Raw genomic sequence first — 21,022 nt, 5'->3', positions numbered from 1 at the left:
AGTCTTTATGTTTTTCTGCCTTGTGATTGTTTCCCTTTGTAATATCAATTTAATTAGATTTATTTTATGTGAAATTGTAATTTAATTTCTATCATCAATTACTAATCCATTTACTCACATGTGTAAATTTACCTGACCGAGAGTTTTTTTCTCTTCATCTTTTTGTCTACTGTTTGTTTTTTTTTTACCTTTTTCTTTTGGTTGTTATTATTGTTTTTTAGAGGGTTGGAGAGTTTGGTAAAAGAAAATCTGAAAATGAGTTCCTTTGAGGATGATGAAGATGATTATCCAAATAAACGACGACGAAGTAATTTTAATGAGGGTAGAAACCATGGACCAGTTAATTGTGGTGAAAATTATCAAGAAAATAATGGCTGCCCAGTTGGTTATGGAAGAGGTAAAAAAAGGCGAAGAAGAGACAATGAAAACGGTGAGAGTGGTGGTGGTGATTTAAATGGAGAAGCTGATGGAAAAGAGGAATCAAGTGATGAGGAGATTATGTATGATTCTGATTCTGATATTCCATTGGATGATATTGATAATATGCTGGAAGAAGGTCTAAGAGAAGGTCTTGAAAAAGGAAAAGCTTCCTCTCAACATTCCTACCCAACACACGAGGAGCGCAAGAAGATTGTATTGAAGAGTAAGTTCACCATTCAGAGAGAATAGAATTTGTCAAAAATTCTATTCTAATTTTCAAATATTCTTTTTCATCTCTCTCTCTCTCTAGAAAGAGAACAAGATTACTTTGAGATGCTTCCAGAAGGATGGATTGAAGTTACTCATTTCAGTGGAATGCCGATTTATCTCCATAAACAGTCAAGAGTTTGCACATTATCAAAACCTTATTACTTGGGTCCAGGAAGTGCAAGAGTGTGTATCCATTTTGTCCTCTATTCTATTTCCTCCATTGATATCCCGTAACATCATCATGATTTACTAATTGTAACCAATTGTTATGTTACAATGATAATCTTAAAAGTCAAATGATTATGATCGCTTTTTGCATCATCAGCTGTTCTCCTCATCTTTACAATCCTGATTACATAGGATAAACCATTTCTCCTAATTCCTATTTTTCCCCGTTAACATTTGATACAATTTCATTCTAATTGTTTTTCTAATATTATTTTCTCTTCTATTAATTTTATCAACATAGAAACATGAAGTTCCAATTTCAGCTATTCCATGTCTTGCTTATAAAAAGGAAATTGAAAAAGAGAAATCTCAAGAATTGAAGGAAAATAATATTACCCTAACCGATGAAGAAATTGTAATAAATTCTCAAAACGATTGTTCTAATCAAGGTAAATACACAATCTCTCTATCCCTTGTTAGTTATCTTTCTCTTACTCTCTAGAACTTGTTAATTAATTACTTATCTACGATTTTCTCTTCCAATCAATCAGCCGAAAGCAATTGTCTAAATGGAGGATCGATTGATAAAAATAATCAGCTTCCAATCTTAGCCAAAGTTGAGAGTGTCCAAGAAGCCAAAAAAGAGAAATCTTTAGATTACCTTTCGATTCGTGAATATTGTGGTAAAGTTTTCGAATTTCAAGAAATTACAATACGTAAATTTAAGTGAGTAATTAGTTAATTTGATTCTCTTTTCTTTACATCTCCTCTCATTCATAAACTAATCACCATGAATATATTTTTCTTCACAATATATCACCAGAACTTGGGCCGATCGTAGGAGACATGTGCAATTAAGAAAGATGCAACAAAGACCCTCTCTGGTATGGAATCAATTAAATCTAGTTAATCCAATTAGATAATCAATTTGTCTATAATTATTATTGATTTTAATTCAATTCATTTCTCTTCTCTTTCCTAATAGCCTGAAGGAACTAAATTAATTACCTGTCCACTTCCTAAACACACCGAATCCGGTGATCCAGCTCGTAGATCCTACAGGAAAGGTATCACCAAGAGAAATACATTTATTGATTATAATTGGTTTATTCTTAATCAGTCGGATTAATTGTTCTCAACAATTATTATTTACTTTTTTTCCTCTAGAATTTGTTATGAATCCTGCCGGTAAATCAGCGGTTTGCATTTTACATGAATTTGTTCAACACGCTGAAAGAGTTCAACCTAAATATGTCTTTAAAGAATTAGGTAAACTTTTTTAACTTTTAACAATTTCCTAACTGTTTGGTATCACAATTAACTAATTAAATTGTTTCAGAAAATGCCAGCATGCCTTATAGTGCAACTGTGTTAATCAATGATATGGAATATGGTGTTGGCTATGGAAGTAGTAAAAAGCAAGCTAAATCTGAAGCAGGTAAATTGAATAACTAATTATATAGAAAATCAGTTAATTGTTAGTTATTAATAATTAATCGTTTGTTTGTTTGTTTGTTTTTCAGCTCGTGCGACACTGGAAATACTTATACCTGATATAAGGGATATGACTCAAGACGGTAACGGTAAAGTGGACACATCGATGCAAGATTTAACTGTACGTTGACTTAATTCAATGTGTTTCTTACCTTTATCTTCTTGATTAGTAACAATTAACTAAATTATCTTCTTCTTGATCAGTTTTTCGATGATATCAAAGTTGAAGATCCTCGAGTAAGTGAAATGTGTGCCAAAGCAGGTCAGCATTCACCTTATCAAATTCTGGTTGAATGTCTAAAAAGGTAAAACATTTATCATGATAATTTCTTTCATCAGAAAGCGAAATTAATGAATTGTTCATCAAAATTTCAGAAACTACGGTATGGGAGATACAGAGATCAAAACCGATGTTCGTTTAGTAAAACACCAAAAGAATGAATTTACCATGAAAGTTGGTAAACATAGTGCAACTGTGAGTATGATTTTTAATTTACTCTGTTTGTTAAATCGTTGGTATCGATAATTTGATTTAATTGTTTTCTTTCTAACTCATCTTCAGGTTATTTGTCGTAATAAAAGGGAAGGTAAACAAAGAGCTGCTCAAGCGATTCTTCAACTTCTTCATCCACAAATTAACTCATGGGGATCATTATTACGACTCTATGGTCGAGGTTCTTGTAAAACACCAAAGGAGAAAAAGGTAATCGATTCTGAAAGAGATTAAATCTCAATGGAAAGTGGCCAAGTCATAGAGAGGAGATCGATAACTCTTTAAGCTTAGAATTGATAAAATATCGATTGTGAAAAAGTTCAACATCATATCAAACTCTTTGCTAATTATTGTATTTTTTTCATTTTACAGGAAGAAGAACAGAAAATCACCGAACTTCAGAACACTGCATGTGCTAATCGTCCAAATTATGCTATACTCAATAAACTACGAGAGGAGATGTTGAAACTCAGGGCAAGCAATTTAAACCGAGATCAAAGCAAAGAGCCACTTCGATTGATACTTTGCACAAACGAGAAAGGAGTTGATGGCGATGAAGGAGGAAGAGATGAAGGAGAAGGAGAAGAGAAAGTTTTAGATGATGGATTAGAAGAAATAGAAGATGGAGAGGTTGATTTAGAACTTGAAGAGAAAGAGGAAACGGATGCTGGTCAAATTGAATCATATGAATCGGTTGAAGGTGATCCAGAGGAAGGAGAATTAAGTAATAGTCCAATTGATCCAAATTTATGTAATCAAACAATGGAATCAATCAAGTCATTTGAAAATAGTCTTTCCAACGTTAGTGACAATAGTAGTAGTATCGATGATGATGAAGATGATAATCATCATTTACCATCAACAAGTGATAATAATCGTCCATGTGAAAATAATAGATTCATTTACTCCAACACTGCCCAAACCAATATCTCCAATGTGCTTAATATAAGTGTCAGTAGTATTAGTTCAAACAGTAGTTGTAACAGTTCCTCCGGTGAAATTTAATCAACTATCAAAATTAACTCAAACTTAATCAACCTCAACATTTACACAAATCAACACACTCAAGATTTAATCACTTATGCAAATTTTCAATCAACAACAACAACAATTCAACCAAAACTATTCATTAATTTTGATGCCAAAAAACAAAACAAATCAACTCAAAACTGCTAATGATGAAAATCCTTCACTAATTAGTGTTGGAATTAATCTCTCTCTCTCTCTCTCTCTCTCTTCTTTCTTTCTTTCTTTTTCTCTTGGTTCAATCACTAGAACTCGAACTCGAACTCGAACTTGAACTAAGAACAGAAAAAACCAAGAGCTTCAATTTCATCAAGTTTTTTTCTATCTCTTAGTTTGTTAATTGCTACATCCAAATACTAACAATTGATTGTAAATGTTACCTTTTAATTACCATCATTAACTATTGATGAAATATTAGTGCCTAGTATATTTGACGTAAATTAATTACATCAATGTATTTTAAATCACTCTGATCATCATCACTATCATAATCATTGTCATCGATGCTTTTGAAAGCAACAAAATTAATTTAAATCTTGACCAATTGTCGCTCATTTTGATTGTCTGTTAATTGTCAACCTTTTATACACCAACATTCAATTTAATCAACAACAATTTACTAAAACAAAAAATTGTTTCATTTCTTCCGAGAAAAAAATATTTCTTTCCGCAATCAAATTAGAAATAATCTAAATCATTTCTTCACTTTAATCACTTCAATTATTCATAAAAACATGATAACATGAAGAAAGTGATCCAATCAGAATCTTAATGAATTCCAAATGACTTAATTGATGGATTAATCTCTGAATAAAGTTTCGATGAGCTTGACCATCGACAGAAAGGCCACTAAACGTGTAGCGAAAATCGTGATATCATAAATTGTGATCGAAATTAACAATCAACTAAGAACTTATGAAATCAACTCGACAATTGAAAAGACAATCGAGTCTCTTTCCAATCGGATTTAATTTGATTCTCAGAGAATTGTATTGGTGGAACTCGAGTTCTCTCAATGAAATCTCCGTTTCCTTGACCATCAACCAGAATAATTGACCAGGTTCTTGGAATCAATGAAAAATAAAAGCGGAAAAAGATTAATCAACCAAAGTTAATTGTCGACAATCAACAATTTACCTTGATCCATATTCCTTATTGGGAATCTCAACAAACAATGAGTTTAATTGTTTCAAGTATTTATCAGGCCAATCATATGCTTGTCTCCTTAATCTCTCATCATCGGGTAATCTAATTGTTGTGAATTAAGTAAATAGTGATTTATGTTTACATAATTATAAATAAATGGTTGAATTTGATTAAATTACTTTGTGTCATCTGAAACCATATGAAACAATCTGTCAATCAATTCTTGTTTACGATCAGTTGATTTAATTTCCGTTACAATGTCACGAAATTTATCTAAACCATAATTAACTTTTCTCCAAGGTTCCAATGGATTACGAGCATTACCAAATCCATGGATTCCTTTTAAACGAATCAACAATAGCTCAACAATTAACTTTAATCAACCAAAATAAAGTCAACCAAATCGTATCAACAATTTACCTGGATTAAGATTAACAACTGATGGTTGATTATAATTGTTAACATAAGCCACCGATGGATCAGATTTTAAATCAATAGCAACCAAAGTGAAACCATTATAATTAGATGAACAATCAACTAATGATTTTAAATAGTTTCCAGTATCATGACAATTGATAAATTCAGTGACAATTTTACCTGAAAATCAAATGAAAGGGAAACAATTAACTATCAATATTGAAAAATTGATACGTAACAATTGAATGGCTGATTAACCAGAAGGGGAAAAAAGTTGATTATGATTTATTGATGAGATTATCAAGTTAGAACAATGAATCAACATGAATTATGATTCCAATGCCATCAACAATTAAGCTTTATTGTTGATTGTTGATTATTGTTTGATGGAGAGACAGAAAAAAAAATAACAACAACTCTGAACAAGAATACAAATCATATCATGAAAATAATAGTAAACTAAATCCTAATGGTGAACATCAATCTCTCAATTTAACCAACAAATTCAATTCTCAGTGGATATTATTGATCATTCATCATCATGTCGCCATGTTTTATCATTATTATAATATCCACAGGGATAAAGGGATAGATTATTTTAGACAGAGATCGAAGACAGAGAAGATGAGAAAAAATCTCTTGACAATCTTTCAAAACCTTAATCATTAATCATCTTGATTCTCGAGAATTGGAATCAACTCAAACGAGCAATTGTTTTTCACCTTAAACCATAATCAAAAACTATATCATCACAATTAACCGATTCTAATAGTATATTAGCTAATTAGTGAATGAGCAAGAAAGCTGATTATGATCATGATTAATATTAATCTGAACTTTGGGATAAATTGTAAAGAGAGAGTGAGTGAAAGTTAATTAGAATTAGTTGATTTGTCAAATTTCAACGATAATTAAGTTGCCACAATCATATGGAAATTGTTTCTCTTATAGACAATTAGTTAATCATGATGATTATTAATATTCTGTCAAGTTAGCTAACTAATAATAATTATAATCGTTTCATGATCAACTTGTTTACTCTGGTTAAGTTAATTAATGATGGATGATTATTATTACCTCGACCAAGAGCATTTGGATTAATATCCGATTTAACTGTTAAGATATTTAAAAGGATTCCAAGTTTCCCTGTAATCGGATTAATTGCTAACCAGGTTCCACCTTCTCGTCCTGGTTCCATGTCTTGGGCTAAATTGTTGTTCCAGATTCAATTATAATCGTATAATAATAATCAAAGGAAAAGAATAATAAAATTAAGAAAAATCAATGAGATGTTTGTTGAGATTATGTATCGTAATTAACTGAGGAAACTCAGGCTGTGTTTAAATTAGGTTATTGTTCATACACCAGTGGTCATTAATATATTGACCATTATCAAGTGAATATACATTTTGTATATTTGATTATTACATTAATGGTTATATGTATTCAGTTAATGGTTAAAAGCTGTTGATGGTTTGTTATCATTCAATAATATATATAAGAGTATATATTTGTTACAATGGTTACAATTAAGTCAATAACAATATCAAATCCATGTCATCGATGGATTGAAATTGACCATAAACTGAATACTTATCGTCAAGATAATTGAATTTAAGGTGAAAATGACATGATAGAGTCAATGAGAAGGATAATTTGAGAAATTGTTTCAATGTATTTCGATAATAGTAACAACCTGTTAGATGTTGGATTTGTTGTTATATGAAAAGAAGAAAAAAGTTGGATGATAAATGGAAGATGAGAAAATAGATTGACAATTGATTTGGTCAAGTGGTCATTTTGGTGAGTCTAATAATAATAAGAGTCTAATGATGTTGGTTAATTTGGTAGAGATGAAAGATTAAGAATGGAAAATGTTATTACAGGTAAGTTATTATTGTGCATCTAGACAATTGATCATGATGATGGTTAGTATTTGAAATAATATCAGGTAAGTAGATGAGAGAGAGAGAGAGAGAGAAAAGATATTAATAAAAAGCATGATGATAAAAATGGAAGATGAAAGATGAAAGTCACGAGGAAAACAATATGATCAACATTGGAACAAGATAATATTATTCCATGTATCGAGTCGGCGTTGAATAGAAATACGAACATGTTAGATTTATATCTTTTCTACTTTTTTATCTTCATCTTCATCATCAGGAAGAGATGATAAAAATCGCTCTCTCTCTCTCTCTCCAACATGTTTCTCTCTCTCTCTCTCTTGTTTCAATGATGATGACGAGGAGGTGGAAAGGTAACTGGATCAATGGAGGAAAACTAAAAACCACCTTCGGAGTCTGTCCTTTATTTTTGCCTCTTCCATCATTAAACATACACTCCAAGAGAAAGACATTGGAGTGAGAGAGAGAGAGAGAGATCGAGATCGAGAGAGAAGATGATGAGAAATTTGGCTTAAAATGACATCACACTTTAATGTATCCGTTTGTAAACATGTTTCCTTTATATGTTATACACCATAGAATCTGAGAAAAGAACAGAAAAATTCAAGAGAATAAGAAAAGAAAGAGAATAATCAAATTCCATCATCAATATGTAAACATTGTCCATTGGAAAGTGAAATGAAAAGATCAAGAAGAAGAATTTAAATTGAGAAGAAAAATTCATACCTGAATATATATCTCTCTCTCTCTCTAACTCCCTCTCTTTTACCTGAGTGTCAAGTAATAACAACCACCAGTTACCTTGAGAGAGAGAGAAAGCAAGTGAGTTAGTGAGAGAGGAAAAAGATTCATTGGAAACACCTTATCTCTCTCTCTCTCTCCTCCACTGTTCCTGTTGATTGTTTGTTGTAAACATTTATCATCATCATCATCACAATAGTTGTAACAATTTGTTGATCCTTTTGAAGGGGAACAAAAATCTCATAATAAACCATCAAATCCATAAACAGGAATCAACTTTCATCCTCATCCTCATCATCTTCATAGTTTATCATCAAGGAAACAGTTACAAACAAAAAACCATCAAATCTAAACCATAAATTGTTGATGTAACACCAAAAGTGAATAATATAAACACCGAGAGAGTGAAAGATTTAAATTGTTGTTGATTCCATATTGTTGATTGTTACAAAAATCCTTGGCTTCCAAATCATCATCATCATTATCACTTTAACCACCAGCATCATCATCATCATCACCATCATCATCAGGTAAGATAATCATAGATAACCTTATTATCATCAATGATTAATCATTGATTGATGATCTGCCATTGAAACAATTTACTCACAATCTGATTGTTGATTGATTTTTTTTAACCCTTGAAACCCCATTGACAATATTATCATTCTGTCAACTAAATGACAATCAACTAATTGTTGATCTGTAAACAAAAACAATTAGACAATTTGACAATTTTAATTTACCTCCAATTATTTGATTATCCGACCAACATGATGCACTAGTTGCCGGTCGATTCATATATTCATCACGAACACTAATTAAAATTAATTTAAATGAATTCACTGATTTGGGTTTAATTAATTGGAAAAATAGTAAACACATAATTGTAAACAATTAACAAATCAATTGAATTTTCATTGAAAAATATCAAAATGCTAAACCAAAATGTAAACAATTCACTTTCTCAGCTGATTAATGTTAAACCTTCAGTTTCTTAGCAACAATTAACTTTCAATTGCAATTAAATATAATCCCACAATCTTTAAATTGAATATAATAAATACTGCAACAATTAAATGGTTACAATTAGCAAGCAATTGGTTAAATTGTTGCTTCCATCCCAGGAAATTGGATACAATCAAAAAGTTAATCAATTCTGTGCTTTGTCAACAATTAAATCAAACATATGCTTCATTATTAATGTTAATTTGCTACCCAATTTTATTAATTGTGATCAAATCAGTTAATCAACTTTAAATTATTTAATCAGTTTTTCTTTCATTAAATTGTAATTTTGATTTGATTCACTTTCTATCCGGTAATTTAATCTGATTACATTTTCAATCTGTTAATCTAATTTGTTGACATTGATTACGAAAATTGAATCAACAATTTATTGATTTACTTATTTGCAAATCATTCTGATGGTTATGATTAAGTTAATTGTATCAAATCAGGCGGGTTAATTGTTATCATCATTAAAGTAAGAGTAAGATGATTGATTATCTGAGAAGCGGTTGATTTGATTAACAATCAAGAAAGTGAATTAATTGTTGGTTTGTTAATTTACTCCGTTAATTATATTTACTCAAAACTAATTGTGTTCCCCTTAATGTAACAATTAACTTAATAATTTATCTAATTACTTTTAATTATTATCATTATGATGAAATAATGATTTAGTTTGATTGCTACTGTTGATTGTGATTAAAACTGTTCATCATTAAAAGTAATGAACTAATTAATTAAAGTTTCAAATTACTTTGTTGTTTTGTCTTTGTTTTTTAACAATCAACATTGAGGCAACAATTAAGTTAATTGTTTACAGTTTGCTTTTGATTAACACATGAATCCCTAGTAATTTGATCAACTAAACAAAAAGTAATTACTGTTGGTTGAATAATTAAATTACTAAATTGATTACAATTAAGGTTTTTAATGTATCCTTTTCTCATTTGTAATTTAATTAATTTGATTAAATGTTTTACAGGATTAATTAGTTGATTTATTTACATTTTTTTAATTGTTTTTATCAATTTAACTTTCAACAATTTAATATCTCAATTTTTCAGTTAATCCATTTCTAAATCAATTGAGAGAGAGGTTAATTAATTTCTAATTAATTGATGACTATTAGATTGAGATTGATTGGTTTAGATCAATTTAAAAATCAATCAGTTAATTGTTGTCATTGAAAATTTGATCCTTTGAGAAAAAGTTATTGACTAAATTGATGTGGAGTTGATATGATTTACTGATTGTTACTTAATTGTGATGATACTTTAATTCCTGGATCAATGTTGTTGTTGTTTAATGATTAATTCATTAGTTGATTAAATTTAATTGCAATTGAATCCGATGATTAGATTGGCTTGGAAATCAATTGATTCAATTTGATTTTTCATCTGCTGAAACATAAGGACAGAGCAATTAGATTTGATTGTCTTAGTGTATTTATCATTACAATTAATATTAATTGGGTTATAATCATTTATATTATGGTAAACAATTAGTATGTTAATTGTTAACAATTAACTTACCATTCATCCAAATCACAATCACGAAATCCTTTGGCAAACGGATTGCTGGCTATTTTTAATTGTGTAATCTAATCAATGGAAACAATCAAGACAGAATTAGTTAATTGTTGACCTTTGAAACAATCAATTGATTATCATACATCACCATTAATCACAATGGAGTAATTAAATTGTATTAGACGAGATAAGAAACTAAATTAACTTCATCATATCAATAGTCAATTAACAATCAAAGAAATTGAGAGCAATCAATTGATTGTTATGATCTAAATTGCAAATAATTTAAATTATAGTCTTTTTTTTGGTAGAAATTTTTTTTAATTGTTATGATGATTAACATGGATTGACTTTCCAATGTAAGATAATTTATTAATTGTTATCATAAATTGTTGACTCTCATTAAAGTTAAATTAATATTTTTCTTTTCTCATTGATTTATTTTCCTTGAGATTGTTGATTTAGTTTTAATTGTTAGAATTGATTTATTATCACCAATAATTTTCACTCCTGATGATTAACAGGAAACAATTTAAATTGTTTATTTATATTAGCGGTTAACAGTTAAAGTTAATAATAATTAAATCATCATAATAATCATAGTAGTTGATCATCATTTCAATTGTAATTACAATCATAATTTTAACTCTCTCTCTCTCTCTCTATCCAGCTGATTAATTGATTACACTAATTAACTTTCATGGTAATTTTTATTTAAACAAACAAAAGGAAAATTAGTCAATTGTTATCCATTAATTTACGCTAATTGTTGATTAGCTAATTAAACAACTTACTCGATGATTCTGATAAGCTGTAACTGCCATGAATGAAGTTTCTGGGAAAATGAATGTTTTAAAATTATCGATTCCATAACAATTAGAATTAATTTCCGACTCAGATTGATCAGAATTAGTTGCCAGGTAGATTACATGGAATCGAGGTTGAAATCGATGCATAGAATTCAATATAATCTATAAGATAATGGAAGCAATTAAGTTAATTGTTGTTGTTGTTTTCATTCGGAGAGTTAATTATAAACTTACATGTCCATTGTCATCTAGTTGATTGTTGGTTAATTTAACTTTATCAAATGAAATTACTTGTTTCATCCAGTGGGAACCCTTGGCGGGTGAATCAGGGTGAATATGAATTCGAGGTGGAGCCGATGGATCAGCTTTACCAGCCACAATCCAGCTTGAACTTTACCGTGAAAAGATAATTAGAGTTAATTGTTTAATAGTTAATGTTGCTTTTGATGATAATCAACTTATAACAACATTAACAATTTGTTAACAAAATATGAACAGTAATCAACTTTTTCGGGAGAAAAAAAAAGTTTCATCTTCGAGAAGTAAAATCTTAGTAGATTTCAAGCCAACTCTCTGAACTTTCTTTCAGTTTTCACCATGATGATGATGATGATGAAATTACATGATGATATCTTCAAGTTGAAAGTTCTAAACTCATGAACAACTTAGATAATAGGTTATGAGTTTCATTCTTGTTTCCATGTTACCTTTTTGGAATCTGAATTTTCATGATGAAATTTTTTTCTTTACCTTCATCATAATGAAACTTGATTCTTCTGTTATTCATTTATAATGATGATGTTGATTAAAATGAACATGAGAGTAAATCTTTTGAAATTGAAATTTCACCATAATCATCATCAAGAACAATTCTCAGTTCCATCATCATGAAGGAGAATCCATCATGTGAACTGAAAAAGAGTATGAATCTTATCAATCTATTACCAAAATCTATTGGATGGCAATTTGCGATTTCCATTCAATTCTAAACAATTAAAAAGTCTCACAATTCACAGTGCTCATTAATCATTACTCAAAGAATATATTAGTTAATTGTGATTGATTCCAATTCCAATGATTTAATTTTCTTCATAAAGTTAACTCAGTTTTCTTCAACTTTTCCAATTCAATTTCTGGGTGAAAATTTTCCCACCTCCTATTCACTTAAATCCACTTCAATTTCAAGCACTTAGCTTTCAATTGTTACCAATCTATTGAATAATGTCAACAATTTAATCACAATTAACTTTCTCAACATTTAGCTCAATCCAAATTCTGATCACGTTCATCTCTTTGTATATTTGGTTGGGAGTTATTATTATTATCACTATTATTTTGCTCGTTGAAACGTTTTTTGTTTCAATTTTAAAGCTTAACGATTGTAAATATTTAGTTAATTATTTAGATGATTAAGTTAATTGAAAGTTGATCAACTTACCTGTGAAATGCATATCGATACCTTTTCTCATCAACAGGTATGAAATCCATCATTAAAATGTAATCACAATCAAGATTCAATCCCTTCAATTTAACTTGAAAAGTTGGAAACATCCTCCTGTTGATGACAATTAATTAAATTGTTTACCATTAAAATGTATTTACTTTATGCACCAATTAACAATTAATCAATCCATTCAACTGTAAATAATAGCAAACTAATTAATTGATCAATCAATTGGCAATAATTTTGAGTTAATCATAAATTGTTTCATGTCAAAGATGAACATGATCATTAAATCACCAAGAAAACTTTTGTAACAATTAAGTAAATCAATACAATTCAAGTTTGATTAGCATGTCAACAATATTCAACAATCAATTACAATTCAAATTAAATCTTAAATTTTCAAATGATCGCAATTTCATGATGATGAAAATAATCATAATTAAATTGTTAATCCTTGATTGCTCTAGGCTAAATTATTCAATGTTTACATAATTAAGTTGCAATATTTGATTTTTATGATTAAATCTGATTATCTTGATGATCATTAGTTACCTTATATATTAGTAAATTGAATTGAAAAATCATGAACTTTTCTCATGACAAAATAATATTAATATCCACTTGTTTCATGATGATTTCCTAATGAAAGGTTACCATGGTTTCCGGAATGATAACTGAACAATATATTCAATTGAATATATAAATATTAAGGTAATAATATAATTCTGTGAATACAATATTTATAATATTGAATCTCAATATGATTTCTATTGAATCGATGAAGAATAAAAGAGAAAATAAAAAAAAATAGAAAATTCGAAATGAAAAATATTCTATTTGAAAAGTTCTGACAAAAAAAGTTTTTCTCGTTTTTCGATCTTCCCCCAATTCCAACTTATTGATGATTATTTTTTTTTCTTCTTCTTTATCATCAGTATTGTTGATGATATTTCAAGAATTCTCAATTTTCAATTTTCCAGAACTTTTTTACCTCTTATCAAGTTCCAGGTAAAAGTCGATTTTTGTTTCCTTTCTCAGCATTTTTTTTCAGGGTTACATGTAAATTCATCATGTAAATTGTTTCATCAACAGAACGAATTTACAATAATCTATAATCAGAATCATTTATCTCAATTTGGAAAAAAAAAAAAGTTCTGAATTCAGGTTATCATTTAGATAACTATTATTATTATCATCATGATCCATTTGTATTATTATCATGAATTCATTGTTAACTCATCAAATTCAATTTTCTACAACCAATGGAATTAATTATCTATATATATATATTTAATTGGAATTGAATTTCTAACTAGCTAAGAAATGAGAAAACTCGATAATATTTTCACCTGAAAAATCATCATCATGATAATTTCATGGAATTTTTATTCGAGAATATTTTTCTTTATATAATATTCAGGGAATTGTTTTCCCACCTTTCACCTTTTTCTTCATTCTCATAACCATTATGATGATGATGATGATTTTATCTCACTGAATATTTACACAATTTTCTCATTCAGAATTATCATGAGGATAATAAACAGATTACATGGTAAACTTTTATCACCATTCAAAGTGATACATGAACAAGAAGCAAATTGATGAATACAGCGAGAGAGAGAGAGAGAATCATTGAATATTCATATTCTCAATCAACATTCAGCTTAGAACTGATTCAAAATCATCCAATCATATAATAAGAAGATGAGAGAGAGAGAGACCATGATGAGAAATAAGAGCAGATAAAGATGATAGAAATTTTTTTCTCTCTCTCTCTTTGTGTAACAAATTTCAATTAAATCTCATTTTGAATCAACATGAACTTTATCATGTTGATACAAAATGTTTGATTTTCAACTGAATAATTATTACGCTTTTGCAAGGGAAGATTCATCTTTATGATGAAAATGATGATGATGATGATAAGAGGGAGTGTATAAGATATATTTAGGGTGAAAAGTTTGCTTAAAATGAGGTAATTAAGATACAGTAAATGAGATGAATCCGGATGAAGGCAAAATAAATAATCCAGGCTTCGTATTCTTGACGTATCTAATCAATCATGTCTCTTCAAATATCTAATATGAGTTTTACATTTTGTCTGTTTCCTCCTCCACCCTCTTCACCTCCTCCACCTCCTCCTCCTATTTGGTGTATGTTTAATATGGATGATGGAAGATGATGAACATGATGAAAGAGATGATGATCATCATCAAATGATGAGGAAGACAAAATGGATTAGAAGAAACTTTTTTCCTTCTCCATAGACTTTACCTTGAAAGTAAACTTTTCGTTCTAAAAATCTGTTTATCATTGACGCTGTTAATTAACTTTATCATCGTAATTTAAATTGATTCTTGATTATCTCTCTCTCTCTCTCTCTCTCTCTCTCTCTTTCATGATATAAATCATGCTTATTATCTCGTCTCTATATCTCATCAATTTAATCTCATTTTACTATCGATTGAATTTCTCTTATATTACCATGGTAACTTTTAATTTCATTGGAAATTTCAAATTTTTTCCTCGAAATAAATCAAACCAATTGTTGATATTACTGAATTTCATGTAACAATCAACTTAATTTTTTTTATTGATTCTTGATTGTTCAAAGATTTTAGTATTGCATGACTTATATTTGAACCGATTTTCATGAATGATTTTTGATTTTTTATCTCACTAATTGAATGAATACAATCAATGTAATTACAATGATTTCTTCAAGTTAATAAAATTAATGTATCTCTATATTGTTAATTGGATGTCAATTCAATTGTAACCATGTTAATTGTTTCAACTTACCTTCCAGCCTTCGTTACGATCATTTCAGTTCCAAGTTCATTGAATTCATCCCATAGACACTTCATCTCAAGTGTTGCTCTTACCTCCCAAAGCTTAGGGTGTAAAGGAGGAGATTTACCTGATTCATTAACCTGATTGATTGTATTTGATGAAGATTCAGTTATGGTGGTTGCTGTTGATGATAATGAAGATGAGCTTGATGATGATGATGATGATGATGATGCCGGTGTTGACATTTGCTCATGAATTACCGGAGAAGTGGTTGAAATGGATGAAGACTCAATTCTGTCCAGTGAGGTTATATTATCATTATTATTTTCTAGATAAATAGATTTTATTTCCACATGAGATTCATTAACAGTTAATTGTTGTTGATGAAGGTGAGGATGATGTTGATGTTGATGTTGATGATGATGAGAATCAGGTAATAATAGTGGATGAAGTAAATTGTGTTGATGATGATTTGATGATAGTTGTTGATGTCCATTTGTTATTTGCATTAAATTATTATCATTATTATTATTTTCATCACAATTATCATTAATTTCAATTGACTTTTCACAATTAATTTCATTGCATTCAAGTTTTTCCTTTGAACTGACCAGTTGATCACCTTCATTATCACCTTTATCAACAATTACCTGTCCATCATTAAGTTTACATTGACCATCAAGATGATCATTATTATTATCATCATCATTGATTGAGTGATGCTGATGATTAACTGATAATATCAAATCTTGATTAGTTGAAAACATTTCATTTGATTGTTGATCCCAAACTTTGTCAACTATTACAGCAGTTGATTGTGTTGTTGATAATTGATAATTTAATGATGCTGATGATGATGATGACGATGACGATGATATTGTTGGTCCATTTTGTTGGGTTTGATGTTGTTGTTGTTGATGATGATGAAAATGATGATACCCTTGATAGTAATTACTGAAAAAACTTTGATTCTCTCTATCAGGATAAAACATAATCCAAGATTAACTAATCAAATTAAACCAATCGGATTAATAATAATCAAACATTGAAATTATTTGGATAAAACAAATAAACGAAAAGATCAGCAAACAATTAAACAAATTAAGTTACAGAGAGACTAGAAAGTTATCAAGTTATTATAAAAAAAAAGAGTTTACAATTTATTAACAATCAAAGTTAATTGTTGTATGTTTAGTCTGTTTAAACTTTAAATTGTCAACAGTGAAAAGTAAATGAATTAGTGACAAGATTTTAAAAATATAACAACAATTTGTTTCGTATTTAATTTGTATCTTATTGAGATCTTGTTTTTACACCTTCACAACAACACATCGTAAGTTACACTGACATAGCTTAACATCATCATCATCATCGTTATCATCCTCATCATTTGCACCATTAGATGAAGATGATGAAGATAACGGAAAAGACTAATAACTAAAAATTGAAATTTCAATTTTTACATACATTAGAATCATCGGAATGTTTATGTTTACCCAACGATCTTCATCATCATCATCATCTTCATCTTCATCAGTTAAACGTCAACAAATGCTCACCATCTTCATCTTCATTATCAGTACCTTTTCTCTGTCTATTTAGTCTCTCTCTCTCTCTCTCTCTCTCTCTCTCTTCTATTTGAAACCAACCTCTTTCCAAGACGTACACCCGTTCCTATACTGATGATACTTCCGGAGGAGGTTGTGGTTCATCTTGAAGAGAAACTGTAACCCGAAATATTGCCTCGCCTCCTTCTCTCTCTCTCTCTCAGCATCATCTCCATCCTCATCTTCAGTGTTTCTCCTTGAATATATTTGTATCTCTCTCGCTCTCGCTCTTGGTCCTCATCCTCTTGTCATAAATTAGCCTCAACATGAAACAGAAGACAATTTTTTCCCTTGTAATTGATAGAAAATTTTCTTGACACATAATTTTTTCTTCTCTCTCTCTCTCTCTCTCTCTTCTCAGTCTCTCTCTCACTTTATCTTCTTGTGTAACCACAGAAAATTTCACAGTTTCTTTTGATAAATGTTGGTTTACTTTTCGAAAAATTTCGAACCTCCTTAAACAATTAATTAAATTGTTACAATGGTTAACCAACAACAACAAACAGTTTCATTACCTTATAAGTTGATCATCTCAATTTGATGATACAACAAACAATTTATTCAATATTTTAAGTTAATCAAAGTTTTCTCGCAATCAATAGATTAGATTTATATTGGATTATCTTAATCACCATCAATTTGATTGGCGTTTTAATGATCTAATTATGAAAGGCAACTATTGAGCTCTACCGATGATTAAATTAATCACAGAGAGAGTAATTGTTTTAACAATATTAGTAAAAAATTAATCGATCAACTAAATCTTAAATCAATCAACAAGTGATCAAGACTAACAATCAATTTACAATTTTGGACTTTTTTTTTGATTTTCCAGATTAAATGATGATTTAAATGACAATTACCTTCTAGAAATGTATCAAATTTTGAAGGAACAATTAATTTAAAGTTAATCATTGGATGAGAAGAGATCAAAAAAATCAAAGAACTGGATCAACTAATTATAATCAATAGAAAAGCAAAAATGAATGGAAACTCTGATGGTAAAAGTCGTTGGATCTGTCCCAATGATAGAGAGTTAACATTAAGAGCTAAGTGAGTATAATTAATCACAATTAATTAATCACCCGTTTTTCCCATAGACACACAATCGAGTTTACTGTTTCTGAAAGATGAGGAAGACAAAAAGAGAGAGAGAGAGGGAGAGATGCGAAAGAAAAGCGAACCGGAAAAGGAAGAAGAGAACAAGAAAAAAAAGAGAATAAAAAAAAAGTTCTAATCAATTAATCGATGGAAACAAAGTCAAGATGGATGATCGAAGTGTCCTGTTAATGTGATTCTTTTCCACCCTCCCCATGAACTTCCCGATCTCGTTGACATTAAGCAAAACTGTCAAACTTTTTTTTCCACCTCAATATGTTTTTCCAATATGATTTGTCTAATTTTCTTAACGATCTGTGAAACTGATTTTCTTACTTAATTGTTGTTTACTTTTCTTGTATCTCATTGATAATTACAAATCTCATTTCATATTTAATCAATTAATTGTTGTATTTAACAGATTGGACACTGGCTGGTGTGTTAAAAGTGGCTCGAACTCACCTTCATCGGCTAATCAAATTAGTGAATTAGAGCAACAGATAATCATGGATGTATTGAGACGATCACAACAATTAGAGAGACTGGAAACTGATCGAATCAGGTAATTAATTGATCTATTAATAGTTACTTTTTCTCTTGCAGATTAAAATTGAAATTAATTTATTCATCTATTGATTCCAAGTGTTGCTCATTCAATGAGTTAATTTGATCGTGGAAAACAAATAACCCATTAAATGACAATAAGATTTATCTGTTGAGAGAGAAAGAGAGTAATTAGTCCTTGATAATTAATTCTTCTCATTGATTCAATTATGATCAAAGATGATCAACTTGACAGATTTAACTCAATTCTAATCATGGAATTATCATTAATTTTATTCGATAAATTGATCGGTCCAACTTTTTTCTTTCTTTTTCTGTTTTTTCTAGTCGATTACAAGATCGACTGAACAATATGAAACGAAACGCCAAAGGCGATGGTTCCAAAGTTTGCGCTCTTTGTAGCGATTCGTTTGGCCTTTTTGGTGCACAAAATCACACATGTAAAGACTGTTCGAAGGTAAGAACGAAAAAGAAAATCGATAAGATGAAAGTTTCAAGAAAAGAAACTTTTTCATCTCAATTTGGAAAAAGATGATTTCACTTGTGCCATCTATCGAATAGAATTGTAACCTTAAAATTCAATCGAAAGTGATTGTGATCAATTAATTTAATTCAATTCTTTCCTTAATTATTGTCCATCAGTCGGTTTGTAGTAAATGCGGCGTTGACACTTTCACTCCCACCGGTGAGCCCATTTGGCTTTGTAAAATTTGCTCAGAGACACGAGAGGTAACTGATTGATCTTTGATTCGATTTGTCTTATTGAACATTAATTTGATTCAATTTAATTAGTTAATTTGATTCTCTCTGTTGATTTAGATTTGGAAAAAATCTGGTGCCTGGTTTTTCCAGAAAATACCCAAATCATTGACGCCTAATCACTCGATGCCAACCACCAGTTCGAGTAATAGTCGAGTTAATTCATCTTCTATCTCTAAACGTTGAGAGCTTCTGATTACAATTAAATTTAATCATCGATCATGATTATATATGATTTTCGGGACACAAATTTTTACTAAACTCTCATCATTGGACACAATTTACTGTCAACGACTAATCGACTTTTGAACATCTTTCAAAAATCATCGCAACAATCAATTATATTTACCATGTATAGAGAAGTGTTCAAATGAATTGATGATTTAATAATCGTCGTAATTAACAATTGTTTTCAAAATCGATTGAATCAAAAACGTTCATGTAAATATTTCTAATCAACAATCAACCAACTAATTTAATGTTTAACTTTCCCCTTGCATGAGAAACGTTAATCACAATTGTGCTAAATATTGAACAAATCAACTTGTAAATTTTCAATTGTAACAATTAAATAACAAAAATATCCATTTATTTAATTATCGAAAAAAAAAGTAATTGGACAAAATTTTAATCGAAAAAAAGTTCGACCGGTTAAATATAATTCCAATAGATGGCAGCACAAATTCGCGAAATTTCGAAACAACTTGAAAGATGAACTTTAATTAAAGTTTATTCTTGATTGATAATTAATAAAACATCAACCAAACTGAATTTGACCAATATAAAGATGATGATGACCACTAGAAACAAAATATTGGAAAAAATTTTCTGATTAGATTGAAAATTTGATTGACAATGTCAAAGAAAATCAATCAAACAAAATTTAATTAACAATTAACACTTTCAGTGATTTAATTAATTAAAAAAATCTCGTTTCTCCTTTGCAATCAACTAGAGATTTAAATTTGATCATCTAATTAATATTGATTGTATTAGATTTTTAAACGTATGTACAAGCAAATCTCACTCAATGTAAACAATTAAAATCCAATGATTAGTTTGATTTTGTTTACCTTTGGATAACAATTAAACTTATTTATATCAATTAATCAATAAAGTTATCATTTTGATTGTAATATCAGGTTGATTATCGGGATAATAATAATATTGAACTGAAATCTGATTCAAATGAGTCAATGATTAATTTATTATTGAATTTGATATTTTCTTGTCAACAGAAAAAAAAACTCCCAGGTAAACAAGTAACGGTAATAATAAAAAAATGATATCAATGAATATCAATTGTATGAGGTAAGGTAA

General features: G+C 29.3%; 4 protein-coding genes across 6 annotated transcripts; 2 read left to right on the top strand and 2 right to left on the bottom strand.

Annotated features, from left to right (window-relative positions):
- Positions 1–12: 12 nt before the first annotated feature.
- On the top strand, positions 13–4,454 carry LOC128387865 (microprocessor complex subunit DGCR8-like). Its single transcript, XM_053347143.1, has 13 exons — positions 13–643; positions 731–873; positions 1,160–1,307; positions 1,410–1,584; positions 1,682–1,742; positions 1,844–1,925; positions 2,026–2,127; positions 2,198–2,296; positions 2,382–2,473; positions 2,557–2,657; positions 2,728–2,827; positions 2,915–3,055; positions 3,218–4,454. Exons 1-13 carry the CDS (start codon positions 256–258, stop codon positions 3,848–3,850), a joined length of 2,265 nt encoding a protein of 754 aa, XP_053203118.1. The 5' UTR covers positions 13–255; the 3' UTR covers positions 3,851–4,454.
- A 77-nt stretch (positions 4,455–4,531) lies between these two features.
- LOC128387871 (transport and Golgi organization protein 2 homolog) lies at positions 4,532–9,121 on the bottom strand. The gene is made up of 6 exons (XM_053347150.1): positions 8,829–9,121; positions 6,512–6,640; positions 5,438–5,614; positions 5,197–5,356; positions 5,009–5,119; positions 4,532–4,934 (listed from the first exon to the last, which is right to left on the bottom strand). Exons 1-6 carry the CDS (start codon positions 8,965–8,967, stop codon positions 4,793–4,795), a joined length of 858 nt encoding a protein of 285 aa, XP_053203125.1. The 5' UTR covers positions 8,968–9,121; the 3' UTR covers positions 4,532–4,792.
- Positions 8,288–20,316, top strand: LOC128387872 (rab effector Noc2-like). Of its 2 annotated transcripts, none has more exons than XM_053347152.1 (6): positions 8,288–8,612; positions 18,117–18,334; positions 18,801–18,941; positions 19,271–19,400; positions 19,586–19,672; positions 19,763–20,316. In XM_053347152.1, exons 2-6 carry the CDS (start codon positions 18,264–18,266, stop codon positions 19,886–19,888), a joined length of 555 nt encoding a protein of 184 aa, XP_053203127.1. In that variant the 5' UTR covers positions 8,288–8,612; positions 18,117–18,263; the 3' UTR covers positions 19,889–20,316. The 2 variants fall into 2 exon arrangements, with proteins under 2 accessions (XP_053203127.1, XP_053203126.1); XM_053347151.1 differs by lacking the exon at positions 8,288–8,612 and adding an exon at positions 16,867–17,007.
- LOC128387869 (T-box protein H15-like) lies at positions 10,025–16,763 on the bottom strand. Of its 2 annotated transcripts, none has more exons than XM_053347147.1 (6): positions 15,684–16,763; positions 12,870–12,986; positions 11,666–11,822; positions 11,417–11,593; positions 10,626–10,693; positions 10,025–10,493 (listed from the first exon to the last, which is right to left on the bottom strand). In XM_053347147.1, the coding sequence occupies exons 1-6, from the start codon at positions 16,664–16,666 to the stop codon at positions 10,487–10,489; spliced, it is 1,509 nt and encodes a 502-aa protein (XP_053203122.1). In that variant the 5' UTR covers positions 16,667–16,763; the 3' UTR covers positions 10,025–10,486. The 2 variants fall into 2 exon arrangements, with proteins under 2 accessions (XP_053203122.1, XP_053203123.1); XM_053347148.1 differs by having other exon boundaries at positions 10,025–10,490.
- Positions 20,317–21,022: the final 706 nt, after the last annotated feature.

This window comes from Panonychus citri, unplaced genomic scaffold, assembly GCF_014898815.1.
Source record: "Panonychus citri isolate SS breed McGregor unplaced genomic scaffold, ASM1489881v1 Contig00094, whole genome shotgun sequence".
NCBI classification, from domain to species: Eukaryota; Metazoa; Arthropoda; class Arachnida; order Trombidiformes; family Tetranychidae; genus Panonychus; species Panonychus citri.
This window is presented reverse-complemented; position numbering and strand designations above follow the sequence as displayed.

What these genes read in the sequence shown, in the direction of transcription:
- LOC128387865 (XM_053347143.1), top strand. Translation starts at nt 256, where the DNA reads ATGAGTTCCTTTGAGGATGATGAAGATGATTATCCAAATAAACGACGA. An exon ending in CATCGATGCAAGATTTAACT is followed by an intron (nt 2,474 to 2,556) that starts GTACGTTGACTT and finishes CTTCTTGATCAG; the next exon opens with TTTTTCGATGATATCAAAGT. An exon ending in TTGGTAAACATAGTGCAACT is followed by an intron (nt 2,828 to 2,914) that starts GTGAGTATGATT and finishes ACTCATCTTCAG; the next exon opens with GTTATTTGTCGTAATAAAAG.
- LOC128387871 (XM_053347150.1), bottom strand. Translation starts at nt 8,967, where the DNA reads ATGTGTTTACTATTTTTCCAATTAATTAAACCCAAATCAGTGAATTCA. An exon ending in TCCAAATGCTCTTGGTCGAG is followed by an intron (nt 5,615 to 6,511) that starts GTAATAATAATC and finishes TTTGATTTTCAG; the next exon opens with GTAAAATTGTCACTGAATTT. An exon ending in AATAAGGAATATGGATCAAG is followed by an intron (nt 4,935 to 5,008) that starts GTAAATTGTTGA and finishes ATTGATTCCAAG; the next exon opens with AACCTGGTCAATTATTCTGG.
- LOC128387869 (XM_053347147.1), bottom strand. Translation starts at nt 16,666, where the DNA reads ATGTTTTATCCTGATAGAGAGAATCAAAGTTTTTTCAGTAATTACTAT. An exon ending in ATCGTAACGAAGGCTGGAAG is followed by an intron (nt 12,987 to 15,683) that starts GTAAGTTGAAAC and finishes TGTCATCAACAG; the next exon opens with GAGGATGTTTCCAACTTTTC. An exon ending in AACTAGATGACAATGGACAT is followed by an intron (nt 11,594 to 11,665) that starts GTAAGTTTATAA and finishes ATTATCTTATAG; the next exon opens with ATTATATTGAATTCTATGCA.
- LOC128387872 (XM_053347152.1), top strand. Translation starts at nt 18,264, where the DNA reads ATGAATGGAAACTCTGATGGTAAAAGTCGTTGGATCTGTCCCAATGAT. An exon ending in GAGTTAACATTAAGAGCTAA is followed by an intron (nt 18,335 to 18,800) that starts GTGAGTATAATT and finishes TGTATTTAACAG; the next exon opens with ATTGGACACTGGCTGGTGTG. An exon ending in CATGTAAAGACTGTTCGAAG is followed by an intron (nt 19,401 to 19,585) that starts GTAAGAACGAAA and finishes ATTGTCCATCAG; the next exon opens with TCGGTTTGTAGTAAATGCGG.